The 16,747-nt window shown below is 41.9% G+C and overlaps 2 protein-coding genes across 5 annotated transcripts in view; both read left to right on the top strand.

The window, feature by feature from the left end:
- Positions 1-778: 778 nt before the first annotated feature.
- Positions 779-10,298, top strand: map2k2a (mitogen-activated protein kinase kinase 2a). The gene is made up of 11 exons (XM_020632123.3): positions 779-1,585; positions 2,254-2,464; positions 3,095-3,241; positions 3,384-3,461; positions 3,869-3,920; positions 6,225-6,349; positions 6,955-7,168; positions 7,873-7,937; positions 8,045-8,106; positions 8,330-8,375; positions 8,500-10,298. The coding sequence occupies exons 1-11, from the start codon at positions 1,497-1,499 to the stop codon at positions 8,608-8,610; spliced, it is 1,200 nt and encodes a 399-aa protein (XP_020487779.2). The 5' UTR covers positions 779-1,496; the 3' UTR covers positions 8,611-10,298.
- Positions 10,299-12,438: 2,140 nt separating this feature from the next.
- The window catches only part of zbtb7a (zinc finger and BTB domain containing 7a), a 22,227-nt gene continuing 17,918 nt past the window's right edge, over positions 12,439-16,747 (top strand). For 2 of the 4 annotated variants that reach the window (XM_020632080.3, XM_065955934.1), the window contains exon 1: positions 12,463-12,563. Coding sequence is in view for 1 of the 4 variants with exons in the window: in XM_065955933.1 (XP_065812005.1) it covers positions 13,671-13,796 (126 nt within the window). In the remaining 3 variants the exon portion in view is untranslated. Of the gene's footprint in view, positions 12,564-13,636; positions 13,797-16,747 lie in introns of those variants that run through there. The other 2 variants (XM_020632079.3, XM_065955933.1) reach the window with 2 other exon arrangements.

The following is a 16,747-nucleotide window of genomic DNA, read 5'->3' as shown; positions in this document are numbered from 1 at the left end:
TATCACACCAGTCTGTCTAGTTATACTTCAATAATGACTGCTTAAATCTGCACAGGAGGAGAGTTTTATAATTCAACTTAAAGATCTTTAGCAACTATCACATAAATCTGTGGTCTATCCTGACCTGTTTGATGAGAATTGTTACAATTTTTGCTAACCTTTTCAACATTTTGCAGAGGAATGTTATGGCTTAAAGATAGATCAATTTGTGCACAGTAAGTGAATCACGATTGTGTCACAGCTTCCTCTTTCTTATTGCACAAGATATATATTTCCTACTTAAGGCCTATAGCGAAGTTTGCAGATGTAGACTACATATCCCAACATAGGGTCTTTTTAGTAGCTACCCTTTAGATGAACCATTTTTGAAATTGATTATTTAATGATCCTGAAACTTTGAGTATTTTATAGTAGGTTTTTGTCCGTGCAAACTCTTTCCATAAAAATAAGGGAGCACATTGTATATTTTGCAAAAATAATAATGCAAATTAAATTGCTTTCCAACAAAGAACAATTCCACATGTTTACCCTTACATTTTTTTCTCACAATTAAAAAAAATATACTGATTTAAAGTGAATCTTCAGTTTCCTCTTGTTGCCACTAGATGGCAGTCATGTACTTCACTGCCTTGTTCCAGGAACTGCCATAAAAAAACACACGAAAGCTGCATGGGTAGAAAACTACAAATAAATAGCCTCTCTCTCATGAACAGCAGCACACTGTAGGTGTTTTCACGCTCTTCGGACATGTTACATATCCCATGAGATCATCTCACGATTTCAACTTGTCAGACTGCCTTCAGTCTCGCGTTGTTTCTGAAGGACTCTCCCTGTGGGTGTCACACAGGTCTGATGCTGCAGCTGCTGCTTCCTGTATTGAAGCACCTCCAGCCTGGGCAAAAGCCCTTTCGCTTCAGAGCCCTCACGGCGTCACGGAGGTATTTGTTGCTCGGGCGTTGCTTGTCCATCTAAGGGAAGCCGGTCGAGCAGTCCCCCCCCCACCCCACCACCACCACCACCACCACCCCCTCCTCCCGGTGTATCCGCCGGTAATCGGTGCGTTGTTTTGGAAGAAGCAGACGAGAGAGAGGCTGCAGGTTTACAACGAGAGACGCAGGACACGGGTTTTTTTCAGGAGCTGGTGTTAGCTTGTAGCAGCTATTTGACTAGCCGCAGCAGGAAGATAACCCAGCAGACGCATTAAAGAAATGAGTGAGCAACAGAGGCTATAAATGCACCGAGTAACAACCGGGCTTCTGAACATTACCTCGGTATGATAAGCTTTACAGAAATAGCTGACTGACATGTTACAGAAGGTACACTAACTTTGCCACCGTTAGCCAAGTTACTAGCCTGTCCTGTTGCTTCTTTTTTTTGACTCAGTTCCGAGCAAACTAAGGGGTGTTTTGGGTTTTTTTTGTTTTGTTTTTTTTAGCTGCCAAGCATACTAGAGGTTAGTACACAATTTGAGAAAGGCGTTTAGGATAGTTCTTGTAATGGCTCCCAAAAGAAGACCCGTTCCCCTGAACATCAGGCCCATTGGGGAGGGACAGGCCACTTCTAACACCATTGATGCTGCATCAGAGTAAGTACAACAAGTATAGCTTTACATTCATTTTACCTACGTTAATGTGTGTATACCCAAGTCATCACCCTTAACTAGCACTGTGTGATATTGTCCTATGGGCCAACATTCAAATACAGGTAGACTTAAGACTTCTGCCCTTTTTCCATCCATAAGGTGGGGGGGTTCACTTATGTCAGCTGAGGAGGCAGAGGACCTGAGGTTTACAGGGCACCAAAAATAAATAAAAGAAAACATTCAAACAAAAAGGAGATCTGCGTCTGTGTCTATGTAAAATGTATGTTGTCAATTTGTCTGGGTGTGTGCATGATGTGGAGGAAACTACTGGGTTATGGAGGGTTGAGTTGCTGGGGTTTCTTTGCTCAGTTGCAGGATCAAATACAGGTGTTTCTCTCACCTCTACCCTGAGTGGTGGAGCCTCGAGTGCTTCTATCACGTCCTATCTTTTTTTAGTTACATGTTTGAGTTGGTTTAGATCTCCTTCTCTCTTTTATGTGTTGTTCATTGTTACATTTGTCTTGTAATCTGTGTGTCGTGATGGATGTCGATCTTGCTGGCTGCGAACGACTCTACCTATGGGTTCAAATAAAGTAACCTGAACCTGTGAAAGTTACTTTAGTAGTACTTCTGTATATCTGTTTATTAAACCAAGTGTCTCCTCATCACAGAGCAAACCTTGAGGCCTTACAGAAGAAACTGGGTGAGCTGGACCTGGACGAACAACAGCGGAAACGACTGGAAGCCTTCCTCACCCAGAAAGCTCAGGTTGGGGAGCTGAAGGACGAGGATTTTGACCCAATATGTGAGCTGGGTGCTGGAAACGGAGGAGTCGTCAACAAAGTCCGCCACAAACCCTCGGGTTTGGTCATGGCTCGAAAGGTGAGGCGTGACAGGTGAAGGGAACTGAATTAAAACACAGCTTGAACTTCTAGTGCAGATCAAACATTTATGATTACCTCATAGGGCTGTATATGGCCTGCTCTGCTGCACCCACTTCTGCATAAATAGGACCACACTAGCTTGCTCTGTAAAGAAAACTGAACAATGAAGATTGTATGCAACCATCACTAACACATCAGTCCGACATAACACAAAAATGTAGAATGGTGGTCCGAGCATAACGTGGTAACATTTTGTTCAGTCTAAAATGTCTGGTTCAGTACATAAGCATATCTTCAACATTTAATCAAATCTGAAGCGATCCTCATCAGATTAATTTATTTCATGTTTTTATTTGAAAAATCCAAATGTTTTTATTTAGTGTGTTTTTTTATTGATTGCTATTCCTTTTATTGTCATATGCTTGTAATCAATTGCACAGTGTTTATTTCTTCTTCATAAACCACAATTTAATTTGAACACTTTACAACACTAAGTGTTTCAGACATCACACAGACACTGTAGCTGCAAATTGAGCAAGCAAGCAAATGTCTGATATAACATAGAAAGACTCTGAAGTGTGAACACGATAAACACGGCAGTTTATGTTCATGTGCTTTTTCTCCCCAGTTGATCCACCTGGAAATCAAGCCTGCCATCAGAAACCAGATTATCAGAGAGCTGCAGGTGCTGCATGAATGCAACTCCCCCTATATAGTGGGTTTCTATGGGGCCTTTTACAGCGATGGAGAGATCAGCATCTGTATGGAACATATGGTGAGACGGTTAACAAGCCACCTAGCAATGATTGATGTGGCTAGATATACCAGCAAGATGTTTCTTTTGTAAATGACAGGGAGGTTGACTGTTGTGCCTGCAAAGATCAATATGGTTTTGACTGTTCAGTTCATCTCAACAGGATGGTGGATCCTTGGATCAGGTCTTGAAGGAAGCCAGGAGAATTCCAGAAGAAATCTTGGGAAAAGTTAGCATAGCTGTAAGTACTTATGTTGTTGTGCTACATTTGAATATCTTGGTATTGACCTGAGAGCAGCTAGTTAGATATGATTGATATGTTTTAGTTTAGCAATGATTCGGTATGTCTTGAACCTTTTACTTTGTAATATATAATAACAAGATTTAGGAATGGTCTTGCACAATAGACTGTGCATATGCAAGATCATATATACGTGCTTGTACTGTTTGTTGTGGTTGGGTTTCTCGTGTGTTGTTCAGTCAACACGATCTACTATGTTCACCCAACTTACACAGTTGTGTTCAGAAAGCAAATTTAAGTAGAAACAGAGTCATTTTTTTCTTGAATGAATATCTACTCAGAGAAAGTGTTGTTTTATGTATATAAACTGACATTTTGTTGTGTCAAATATCTCCTCTTTTCTACAGGTATTGAGGGGATTAGCATACCTGAGGGAGAAACACCAGATCATGCACAGAGGTAAGTTAAGTGTCTAGCCGCAAACATTAAATTGCTCTCAAAATCCCATCTACAACTATTTTGAGGTGGGGGGGTTGCCTGTATTTGGATAGGACAGCGGATAGAGTAGAGAGAGTGGAGAATGACATGCGGGCCACAGGTGCCCTTTCAGACCCTTTGTAATCAGGTTTTAGAAGAAAAAAAAAACTAAATCTAAAAACATGAAATTTTGTGACATATTTGGATGCCATTATCCACATAGTAGAGAATTATACTGTATGTATTTAATTTCGATCAGTTAATTTTCACTAAGGGATTTACAAAAAGGAACAGTTAATCAGTCCAAGGGGTCATTAGACAAAAGCATAGCAGAGTATTTAAGAGCTAATTCTTACTTTCGATCAAACATAAATCTTTGGCCTCAGTGCTATGAACTAAGAGATCTTTGTGAAATATTTGTAGTTGCTTTTGTCGGGCAAAAAAACATCAAATGTATTGAAATGCTAAGTTGGTTAAACATGAGTCAGCCTACTCTGTCATGTTCCAACAAATTATATTGTAATAGTAATGTTTTTGTTATGTACATTTGTTGTGGGTAATTGAATGATTCGTGTTCTTTGGGTGAAAGTGGTTACTTAGTTTTTCAGACGTTTCTGAGTCAACCAACAGAAATCCTGTCCATGCATTATGCAAATGTTTCAGTCTATTCATCACTTTTTTTAAAACAAAGGATTATCCTCCAATTTTGAACTGACATGGTTTGTGCTCTGAATCAGGCTTAGACACACTACCAAATAACTTAAGTAAAAATGCTATTTCCATCTTTGAACTTATTTCTATAACGAAACCATTAAAGCTGGCCACACTTACTAGACAGGCTTCAGTCAAACACACACACATTTTCAGAAAAATGTTTTCTTGTCTCCATGCTTTTCCCTCCATATGCCCTGCATCAACATCTTAAGAGGTTTAGCACACTCTCCACAAGGCAAGCTATTATTTGGGAATATCACGAGTTCCTGATGAAAGAAAGCAAGAAGCAAAAAAGCCTTAGTGAAACAGCATAACAGTAGTAAAACATTATCTTACAAGTGGCACCCTAACAGATTGTAATGCAGACAAGTTTTCCCCAGCACACCAGTGGGGAGTCATGGGAGTGTTGGTACAGAGACAGCAGTCAGACCTGCACAGTGCAGTGAATTCCACAGTGGTACAGGGTCGGTGGTGGTACTCTTAAGACAGTTGTCTGTGAGCACTAGTGGTAATTACAGCCTCTCAAGATGTGATTATACAGCAACCACGCCTTGTTGACCCCTCCCTCTGTGTCTCCCTCTTTTCCTCTCCCGCTCTTTCATGCTACCTCTTTCTCCTCTCGTGTCCTTGGTTGGTGGGAGAGGGTCACACACCACAGAGGACTGATTGCAGGGCTCAGTTTTACCCCATTATTTTGCTGGATCTTTTTTCAGGAATGAACAGGAAAAGTGGAGGAGCTGGCTCAGCTTAAGTTGTTGATATTTTTCTCCTCTGCTGGATTGATGCAACACCACATACAAAGCTGAGGGGATTGTGCATGCCACCCTTTTGCCTCATGGTGGACAAAAGTCCTGGTCTTAACATTTGTCTGATGAGTCAGTTTATGTTACAAAAAAAGATGTATTTTAAGATGCTCAAATATAGACACAGACACACACACACTGTCAAAAAAACGACACACAAGCCAACAAACCACACACAAACTTTTGTATACACATAATATGTGTATGAACATTTATTCATTAAGTTTTATAGTTTGTTTTTTGTCTTTTGTTATGTTGTGGTAGGCAAATTATTCTGTTCGTATATTGTCCAATGATTGAATAATTTTTCACTGAAATAGTTTTGCAGTGATTTCCTGAAATTACCTGTAGTGAAATCCTTTTGAAATTGTAATGTTTTCATTAGATATTTGCTAACTGGCTTTGGTCTTTAAATAGGAAGCTTCTAGTGCGACGGCCTGCACATATAGTTGCCTCGTATTTTAAAAAAATATATATATATTTTTACGAATGATGAACAAAGCCATACATACATTCATGCCCATACATATACCCCACCACATGCTGCCTGCACAAACCCTTATTTATATACTTTAACACACTAATATAGCACTGTTTTTCTCTAATATTTGTTCAGCTACGATTTTCTGTTGCAACAAGTCGCTGCTCAACCTGGTTGATAGTAAAACTGAAAAGTATGCTTTATTGTTGAGAAACAAATACAGCATGAGGATGAGTCTCTAAAAAATGTGTACATTTGTTTGCCTTGCCCGTCCCCTCTGCCACATAGATGTAAAGCCTTCCAACATCCTGGTGAACTCGCGCGGGGAGATCAAGCTGTGCGACTTCGGCGTGAGTGGCCAGCTCATAGATTCCATGGCCAACTCCTTTGTTGGAACGCGCTCCTACATGTCGGTGAGTCAGCGCTGCACGCCTGCACCCCCACCCCTTTTCCTCTGGCCCTATCCCCACTTTCCTTCTACTCTTTTCTCACATTGCTCTTGTTCACTGACCCCGCCCTCTGCCTTCTCCTTCCTCTGGTCCACCCTCTCTCCCCTGCCAAGAAGCGAGGGCTGTGCCCAGGACAGGGATCTTTGGCAAAGAACGATGCAACTGTGCTCTTTCTCGTCCTTCTTTCCCCTCAGTCTTAGACACCTGGTGGGCGCACTGCTGAAATCTGCTCATCTGTCCTCTCCTGGTCACTTTTCTTACATTCATAGCAGCAGTGGTGTCGACTCTTGGACTTTCATCAAAATCTGGACATGCATACCTGTAAATGCTTGCTCTTGAATGTAAAACAGTTTACAAGCCTTTTGCTTCTTGCCAAATCCTCCCATCCTCTGTCCTCTTGCCCTCAACACACCTCCTCTCCTTGCCATAACACCCCCCCCCCCTCCTCGCTCTCCCATTCTCCACCACTTCCTGTGCTTCTCCACCCAGCCCTCCGCCCAACCCTCTCTCCTGCCTGCCATCTTGGCTCTACCTTCTCCCTCTGACGTAGATCGTATGTTTCTCAACAGCCGGAGAGACTGCAGGGCACCCACTACTCTGTTCAGTCTGACGTATGGAGCATGGGTCTGTCCCTTGTGGAGCTGGCAATTGGCCGCTACCCCATCCCCCCACCAGACACCAAAGAGCTGGAGGGTATCTTCGGACGGGCCGTTGTGGATGGGTCTGAGGGAGAGCCTCACTCAAACATGCCGAGGTCTAGACCCCCAGGCAGACCCGTGAGCGGTAAGAAATGTAGAAAACATTTTCAAAGGCTAAGATGTACATTTTACAGACTGGGCCACAGCGGCATTTTTATGTCTCTCTGTGTGCGTGATTGCTGTAGTTGGTAAGGTTGACCAAATTTTCAATACTCTGATACTTGTTGATATCAATTCTTTTAAAACGATACAATCTCTCTTTTTAATATGATCAATAATATTGAAAGTTTCGGCACACAAAACTCGAGGTGTATGGATTTAAATCTCAAGCAACATTCATTTGTTCAGGTTAGAATCTTCCCACTATGACTGAATTTTGAAAGTTTGCCAAATATATTTAACTAACATTTGAAGAGCCCTTTTTAGAGTGCGTTCCCACAACAGCGCCGTTACTGAGCTCAGCCGTCCTTATGTCTATGTAAATTCATATTGATTCCATAACGGGGTCATTTTGGTGTGCAAATCTTTAAATTCACTTTGCATTACAGCACGACAGCACGACATGTAGAGAAACACACATGCACACACACAGCACTGTTCTCCCCACGCTAGCTCCACCGATCCCATCTCGCCTCTGTTACTAACCCCCTATGTATCACTTTGGTCCCCCCAGTACACCTCTGTGACATTCATAGTTAAGGTGTGACGTCACAGGGGTGTAAATATTGAAGTCTGAAATGGGCTAAGGATTCTATTTAAATATGTCAATGTGATGTTACTTCTCCATAGGACATGGGATGGACAGTAGACCTGCCATGGCCATCTTTGAACTTTTGGACTACATTGTGAACGAGGTCTGTAAAACATATTCTCTCTCACACATCTCAGGCAAGCACACAGTGTATATTTGTATTAGTTGGTCTTGTTTTTTTTATCTTTTCTTTTCTTGCTTCCTCCACAGCCGCCCCCTAAACTGCCACATGGAGTCTTCACCAATGACTTCCAGGACTTTGTGACAAAATGGTGAGCATTGGCAAAGACTTAACTGTGTAAAACTGAGAGCTCAAACTTCTGTGCTTACTCTGCTTTTTGAAATAAAGTTAAGTTGGTTGCAGAAACCTGTACACTGAAATATGAGCTTGTCTAAGGTAAAAAAAAAAAACAACTGATGATTGAAATGTAAATGTTTTCTAAAGTTCCCAATTACCGTAATTAATAGTATTTTCCACATCATCTGTGTCCACAGTTTGATCAAAAATCCAGCTGAGAGAGCAGATCTAAAGATGTTGATCGTGAGTATCTGAAATTGATGTGAATCATCAAGTTAGTTTTGTTGCTGTTTTTTGTTGTTGTTTCTTTTCTTGTTTATGATGCTAGCATTACCAAAATCGGTTTCTCCTGGGTCTTTTCTTTCAGAGTCACACATTCATCAAACGCTCAGAAGTGGAGGAGGTGGACTTTGCAGGCTGGTTGTGCAAAACAATGGGCCTCAACCAGCCCAGTACTCCCACCCGCGGCACCGAGTGAACAGGCCCCCACTGCCCTGACACACCTCTCGGTCTTGCTTGAATACACATAAATATACCACACACGCATACACAAGCCATTACACACACATTGGCACTTTTTTCATCTTGCTCTTAAGTAAAATGGTTTTTGGCCTCTCCCTCCTTTTTCTCCACCAGCAGCAGGGCCCGTTGAGTCATTGTGTACTGTAAGACCACAGCTTCACTATGCCAGTGACGAGAGTAGCCACAGCTCACTTTTCCACATTGCTACAGAGGATGTAAAGCACTAAAGGGCTGCCAGTGTGTCAGCTGAAATGCATTGATTGAAAAACTTATTTTGTATTGTTAAATAATCTGTATTAATCTTTTCTATGGAAACAGATGATGGCCTGGGGGACTGTATTTTAATAAATGACCTGCTGTACTGATAACCATACAGAGATTCCCATCATATTACCTACTTGCAAATTCTAAATTGTTTTTATTGAGGTCCATGCAGCTATTTTGATTTGGAAATTCCGATATCAAAACGTATTCATGCTTAAATGTTCCCCTACGAAAACCTTGGAATTACCTCCAATATGATAATTAAATATGTTTGTAGAGACTGCAAGACAACTGGACGCGTCAAGTGTCATTTTCATTTATTGCTAAATGAGAGATCACTAAAAATCATTCTGAGGACAATGTCACAAACCAAAGAGGGTACTCATGAATACTTAAGTTTCTCAATGCCTGATCAGTTTTTTTGTGTTCATGAACAGTATATTGATTTACTTGTTTATTTTTTTCTTTCTTTCAGTGATCTACACTATGAATGTGATGACATTGTTTCCTCAGCATACATTTCAATTAACATCCCACAGTGTCTCTCACATGGGAAGAGGCATGTGCTGTGGAGGCCTGATATGCCAGAGTGTCTTTATTGACATTGAGAAAACAATGTTCAAAATGTATTTGTGGGATGAAATAGCATGGTTTATTATCTACTTATACTGTATGTGTATTTTATTTCCCAAGATCATGATGGGGATAATTAGCTGGTGTTTTTATCAGAAGCCTGAATCTCCCCAATGTCAATATGAAATGTCTATCAGGTTGACTACTTTTACTTTTTTTTTTTTCTCCTCTTTGGTGTTGGTCTGTCGTTTTCCCCTGAAGTGTATTTGGTTATGTTTTCACTCTACTGCTACAAATGACGCTCCAAGCTTTCTATTTGGACACGTTCAGCCCAAAGGCTTCAAAAGACATGGGTGAAAGTAAAATTGACAACCTTTTCCTTTTAACAAACGAATTGAGCTTAAAATACAAACAGGGATTCAAGTGGAACTTCTAAAGTCTGAGGTAGCAGAAATGTTTTCAACATTTTAACCTGGTCAGTGTTGGTCACGTGGTGGTGGTGGTGGTGTCACTTGCTAGCCTGCCTTCTTGCTGGAGCTCTTGTGTTCTCTCTGCTTATGGCTGCCCTTTCTTATTCCCCCAGAAAATGTGCATTCGTTCAGAGCAAAATGAATGCATTGTCACATGTATGTGTACAAAGCTATATACAACAAATAATGGAGTACTATTTTGCAGTCTTAATTTACTTATTTTTTTGATTTATGTAAATGACAAGGGAGAAGAGTCATTTTATTATAATATAGAAATGTGTTGGATATGGTTATAATGTATAAAAAAGATTAAAAATAAAACGTATTTGTGAATGTAGTAATGTTTCTTTGTAATTTTGTACCATACAAGTGTTTTTTCTCTCAACAAAACTGCTTTACTGATACAGAAATATGAAAAAAAAAAAACATGTTACTCAGTCGAGAATCTTCACTGAGTTTTAAATACCATTAAATGCTTCTTTTTTTACGTCATTCCTGTTGGTATAATATCCACATGTAGGTTTCAAGCAACTTGGAATCGGTATGGTTTAGGTGGTATCGGAGCAGCTGGTTTTGAATCTTTTATCTGTTGTCCTTTTGAGACAGTTTAATATTCAGACACTTTCTCAGTCATGGCGATCTGTTCAGAAGTAGACGTGCAGGCTACTCGTTTCTGATTGGCTAGTACAGTGCACAGTTCGAAGTAACCTTGGAAACCATACCCACCCTTTAATTGTACTATATAGCTAACTTTCAATGAACCGTCTGCAACATGAGGGATGGATGACGATTATATTCAGTCTACTTAAAACTTATGAATGGTGAGAGATGTTATGGATACTTAAACACTTTTCATACTTAAAAAAAACAACAACTGTTGCTTTAAACCCATCTTTGAAATTCATTGTTTAGCTACATTATTAGGAGTAACTTGACGTAGTTCAAACGTTATTGTAGCTAGGCTACTTTACTCGTTTATTAATTACCGCTCAATGAGTAACAGACAATTATATAAAGCTACACGTAAATGTAAAAGTGTTAGCTAATTTTAATCTGTCTTCCTGACCCACGTTGATTTTTTTGGGGGGGGGATTTTTTTTTTTTACCAGACTTCAATCAAAACCATAATTGAGACCGTGATGACAAGCAGATATTTGATGTGGGGTGTCTTGAGTTGGAGAAACTGTAGTTTATATTGTACAGAAAGGTGATTTTGCCAGATAAAGATGACATCATCTCAGACTTCCTTGGGCCGGCACTGACTTTTGACTGAATCTGGGAAAACTCAATAGAGGGTAATCTGTGTAAATATTATGTGTAAAAGTTTACCGTGCTCTTTTAATTTAACTTTGGCTGCAACTTATCCACCTGCATCCTTTTCACTTTGCATTGCAAATTATAGCAAGAGATGACTCCAAATATCTGAATACTGCAATTACCGTAGTATGCATTTCTGAAGTTTGAAGGCTGTGTTTATGTTGAGACAGGGCTGAACAGTGCCCTCTAGGCAAAGGGTGTGTCACTACTTCCACTGCCAAATGGCCCCCTGATTCTTCTGCATGGTTACCTGTGCAGTACCAGCCCAGTATCAAACCCTGCTGCACTGTAGGAACCACTCCTGTTAAGACTGAGAAGGTTCCGTTAACAGGCAGCGTTTTTTGGAAAAACATGTCCATGTCCAGTGTGCATGACATATATGTCTTAAGAGGGAGTCAAGAGGTGTGTTGGGATGGTCTGTGGTGCCACAGAATCACAGAATACATGTTGTGCTCCATCCCACACCGTGGCACAATGGCTGGCTTGCACTCACTGAGGGGGTGTGCTGGTGGGTGGTTGGAAGTGGCGCAACATTAAGTGCAATAGCAGAAAGTTTACAAAAGGGAACCTGCCATTCCCAGCAGTGCATAAGACACTTTTTAACTTAGTAATGTGTTCTCTGATGCCTCACCTGTTGGAGCTTGGCAGGTATTATGTACAGAGCCAGAAATTGTATCAAGGGGTTAGCTGGCAGCCCCTGCTGTATGTGCTGGAATGCGCCAAGGCTTGCTTTTGGGGTGGGACACCATGACCTCAGGCAATAGAATGGGTGGGTGTGACTCTACTCACATAGAAAAAGAAACCAGTATTAAAAGATGAGGCGTTTGAGAGTTGTTACCTCTGAATGAGTAACACCTCATTTACCCTTTTACCAAAATATTGAATGTCCGTGGAGGGACACATTGGTTGAAGTTGACTGTGAAAACCTAGAATGGAAAGGAATGGGTTAATGATTTGTGTCATCTCTGCTCAAGTTTATGACTTTGACAACTGTCCACTTTTAAGCGCAAACATAATTCCACTTTACTTTTGCTTTGCAGGATGAGGTGTGATTAGAGGCAGAGGGGGAATGCTGTTTCTTTAAGAGAGAGGGAGAGAGAGAGTGAGAGAGAGAGAGAGAAAGGGAGGGACCTCTTTGCCCTCCAGAAACCAGGAAGGGAATTGAGTTGATCTGCTGCTGCTTGGTTAGCGCATACGGGGCTTTAAGCTGCACAACAGTGAGAGGGAGAGGAGGAGAGGAGAGGGCTGAGCAAACCCACAACAAGCTTCACCACGGCCATCGCAGGTGAGCTAAAGGCACCCTGACATCCCCCCCCGCTGTCTACCCAAGGCCTGTTGACCAGAGGGGAGCAGGGCAGTGGAGGAGAGGAGAGGAGGAGAGGAGAGGAGGAGAGGGAGGAATGAGGGAGGGGGCATAAAGGAGAGCAGGGTGGGGGGGTTGGCCGGAGAGAAGAGGTGGGTCGCAGCAGTAGTCCCTTGTCAAGGTTCCTCTTTTTTAAATCCTCTTTAAGTACTTCCTCTCGACTAATATTTAACTCTGGGGAATCTTGAGATAAAGTTTATAGGATGTGTTCAAGGCATTAACTTTTCAGGCAGGTGGAAGCACTTAGAGAAGGAGGGGGAGGAGGTGGAGGGGGGCTCTCGAGAGAAGGTGGGGGGTACTAAACGAGGGGAAGGAGGAACCTAAAATAATTCTATTGGACAAGATATAAGCAATAGCCACAACTTTGCAGGACAGTGGTGATTGAATTGCTCAGTGCGGGGCAAGTTGCGTATTGTGTGTGCTGGGCATGTTGTCGTGGTAATACACCATTTGGAATAGTCATAATTTAGGTCAGTAGTTTTGAGTGTGTCAGAATTGTCACTAGAGTGTGAGCTGATGAAAGAATCCATCTCTGATGTTTGAGTACTACTGTGACAGTTGGGAGTGCGTGTTTTTGTCATATGAAGCTCTGCCCTGTTTGATGGCTGGTCTGTACTTTAATACCTGGCAGCCTGCTAGCTACACACTGTAGTGTATAATTCAGCCTGAGTGCTTACGTTAGAGCAGGCTTGGAGATAGTGGGGGTGGTGAGGGCAGAGATTCCTGGGTCTGGTAGTCCACAGCAGGGGCTGCTAAGCAGGTTGAATGGGGTTTCAGAACTCTATATCCCACATTGCCTTGCCCTTGGCCATCCAGGAAAGGGAACAGCCGCCAGCCTATCCTGACAAGGAGGCGTGGTGAGTGAGCAGCTGTCAAGCCAATGAGAGCAGGGGATACAGCTCTGAGTTGTGGGCTGAAAACAGAGGGGGGGGGGGGGGGGTAGTGGTGGTTGAGGGAGGAGGGGGTGGGGGGGGGGGGGGGGGGGGGGTAGGTATCTGTTTGTGTGGGATCAGGCAAGGGCTTGCCTGAATGCAAGGGCCACTAGCAAGTTTCCTGTCTGGTAGAGCTCTAGCCCTGCCCAGAGACGGAGGCAGCAGAGCAGGCCGGCAGGCAGGGGAGGCAGATAGGGCCCTGGAATTATTTTCTGCCTATTTGGTAAGCTCTCTAAACACACACACAGACACACACACTCTCTCTGTGTTTTATACTGTGACTGAGGAGAAGGCAAGCAGAGGAAATAAATACTATAGCGTGTTGTGCGTGAAGGAGTGTGAGAGAAATAGGGCTTGATAGAGTTCAGAGTTCTTGACCCAAATAATGGAGGGAACAGCAAATAGGTCACTGAGTGGAGTATACGGTGCTGCACAGAACTTTTTTGCCATTAACATCTGGCAAAGTTCTTTTACTTTCTTTATGCAAGCTAATTGTGAATCAGTGTTGCATTCTTAATGCAAGCACAATTCTTGAATGTTTTGTCTGCTGATGTGATGTGCAGAGCTCCTATTATTTGCAGAGTGTGAAGATGAAGACAGCTGCACACGCTGTTTTTCTGCTTCTTTAAGGTTGTACAAGTAATTCAAACAAAACTAGTGTACTAATGTATGTTAGACTGTTGCAGAGCAAGCATTTCAAAGTTGACAGAGTTCAGATGGGGTGTTTGAGGAACCTCACTGTGACATCTCTTAGGGGGAAAATGTGACACAACTCAGACAACATGATTTCACTTGTAGGGTAAGCTGCCCCAGCAAAGTCCATGCAATACTTCAGAAAACTAAAGCCAAGTGCTTTGGAGCTTGTGTATGTACTGATTGATTTCAGTTTTTTTCAGCTACTCAAACCATGGTCAATCTCATGACATCTTTTTCTCCCCATCCACTCGCCCCCACTTACTAACCAGCGTCTTGTTAAAGCAGATTCTAATCTCGCCTGCCTACTTGCTTGTGGCTTGTGGTTTAAAAATCTTCAGAAAAAAACTTGTCTGCCTTGCTTGATAACCATGCATGTTTTTTTGGCTTTGCATACTTGATCAACCCGTTTTTTTTAAACATGTGGGCAGGAGAGGGTATACTAGAAGAGCAGGGTACGTGAAGACGCCCAAGTGCTGGGAAAGTGTTTGGAATGTTTTTTATTCAGTTCAGTTCCACAGAAAATAAAAGTTGCTACAGAACATAAGTTCCAGCAAATATTGTCCTGGTGCTAGCTACCTTCCATTCCATTCACTAGATACCACTACTGAGAAAGTATAAGTAGTTTAAGTTAATTCCAGCAAGAGGTTAAACTAGGACACCATATATGTTTGTGTGCATGCATGCATGCGTGTACGTCTGTGTGACCAACAATAGACTTCAGGGGAATTGCAGAGGACTTCAGTAGCTGTGGGCTGGTCCAAGACACCACCCATCAATTTGGCGGTGAGGCTGAATACAGTTTGATATTCCTGTATGTTTGTGCCTACACCACTATGGCCTGAAACTAGCAGGTTGAGACAGACTGAGAAGACAGGTTGTGTGATGCCGCCGTGGCAGTTTGAGGCTTTATTTTAGAGTGAAATGTTGGCTGTATGCAATGCACTATGTTACAGCCATCATGTTTGTTTTAAGTTATTTTATGTGGTTGTATGATGTACTTTGGTCCTTTATAGTGGAGCTTTTGAACCAAACAGCATCATTTTTGTGCTGCTATTCCAATGTCCTTGTTTGTTTGTTTGTTCGTTTGAATAAGCTAAAATATTGCTCTAAAGTTTGAAAACTTTCATCTGCCTTTTCCTCTGGAATAAAGCTTCACTTTCCCCCTAATGTTTTGTTCCCCTGGTCAGCTGCTCAGTATACCACAGCATCCAGCCTGGCTAGGCAGATAGACAGACCCCTCTCTGTTGTTTTTCTGTTGTTGTGCTAAAGTCTAGGGGGAGTAAAGGGGCTTCTTCTGTTCTACTCTGGTACATTTATTATGGAGAGGCCAACACAACCTGATCAAATTAAAGAGGGATAGGAAGAGGCTGGGATGTTTGTCGCGGTGGGGGTTAAACTATACTTTAATTTTGACACTTTTGGAGTTAGCTCATGCTTTTGGTGATATGTTTACTGAGGGTTTTCTATGTTGTAACATGATGGGCTTGTGCAAACAAAATATTTTTGAGTTATTTTCACATTTAACCCTATAATTTACTGGAACTTGTTTTAAATAAACAGAATAGCCCATTGGTCAGGGGGGAGATATGCGATCAATCTGACAATGTTTGTGTTTGTATTTTATGAAGTGGTTCGGATAGCTAGTGGGGGTGGATTTGCATTAAAGGACTATACGACACACAGTAGGGTGGGTGGGGCTGTGCTGCCTTGCCTTCTCAGCAGTGGAAAGGGGAAGTGGGTGACATGGTGGGTTCTGTGCAGAGACAGAGATGGAGCAATGATGAGATGTGAGCGACAGATGAGAGGAAGAAAGAGAGAGAGAAAGGATCAGACAGTAGAGACAGAGAGAGCAAGCAAAGAGAGAGCTGGTCATCTGATAACAGAGCGGGTTCTGTTACATGCCTGCCAGAGAGTCACAGGAAGTTCTCTTTCCCTGTTGGGCTGCGCATGCACAAAGCGGTGCAGCCAGGGTATGTTGCGCTTGCAAACTGACCAACTGGCCAGCTTGAGTTCTGCTGGACGACGATATGTAGGAGCGAGTGCTGTTTTGAAGCCATGTGTTAGATTTTGTTACACTTCCTTGTTGGCAGCATGGCAGCGTCAGAGCGTGTTACTCAGTCTGAAGGGAACTCAGACTGTGGATGTGGTTTTATTTCACCACTTGTAAAAGGCTACTGCCTGTTTGTTGTAGCATCCATACCTTTAAATGTCCTTTAAAGGAAAATGTTTTGGTGGCATGAACGTTTTAGTTTATATATATTTTTTTATGAATAAATAATGTTGCTACCATTGTGGGTCTGTGTATGGACTGACCACACAATGCTATAATAAAAAAGCTGCATGAAACACAATATTATTATTAGTTAATAATAATTCATATAATATTTTTGCATCTTACATTTTTAGGGTAATTTCTAAGGCTGCCTTTACTGGCACTCTGTACAGTATGTGTTAATCAGTGGATATACGTTAGTTTTT

Source organism: Labrus bergylta, chromosome 6, assembly GCF_963930695.1.
Source record: "Labrus bergylta chromosome 6, fLabBer1.1, whole genome shotgun sequence".
Taxonomy (NCBI): Eukaryota; Metazoa; Chordata; class Actinopteri; order Labriformes; family Labridae; genus Labrus; species Labrus bergylta.
This window is presented reverse-complemented; position numbering and strand designations above follow the sequence as displayed.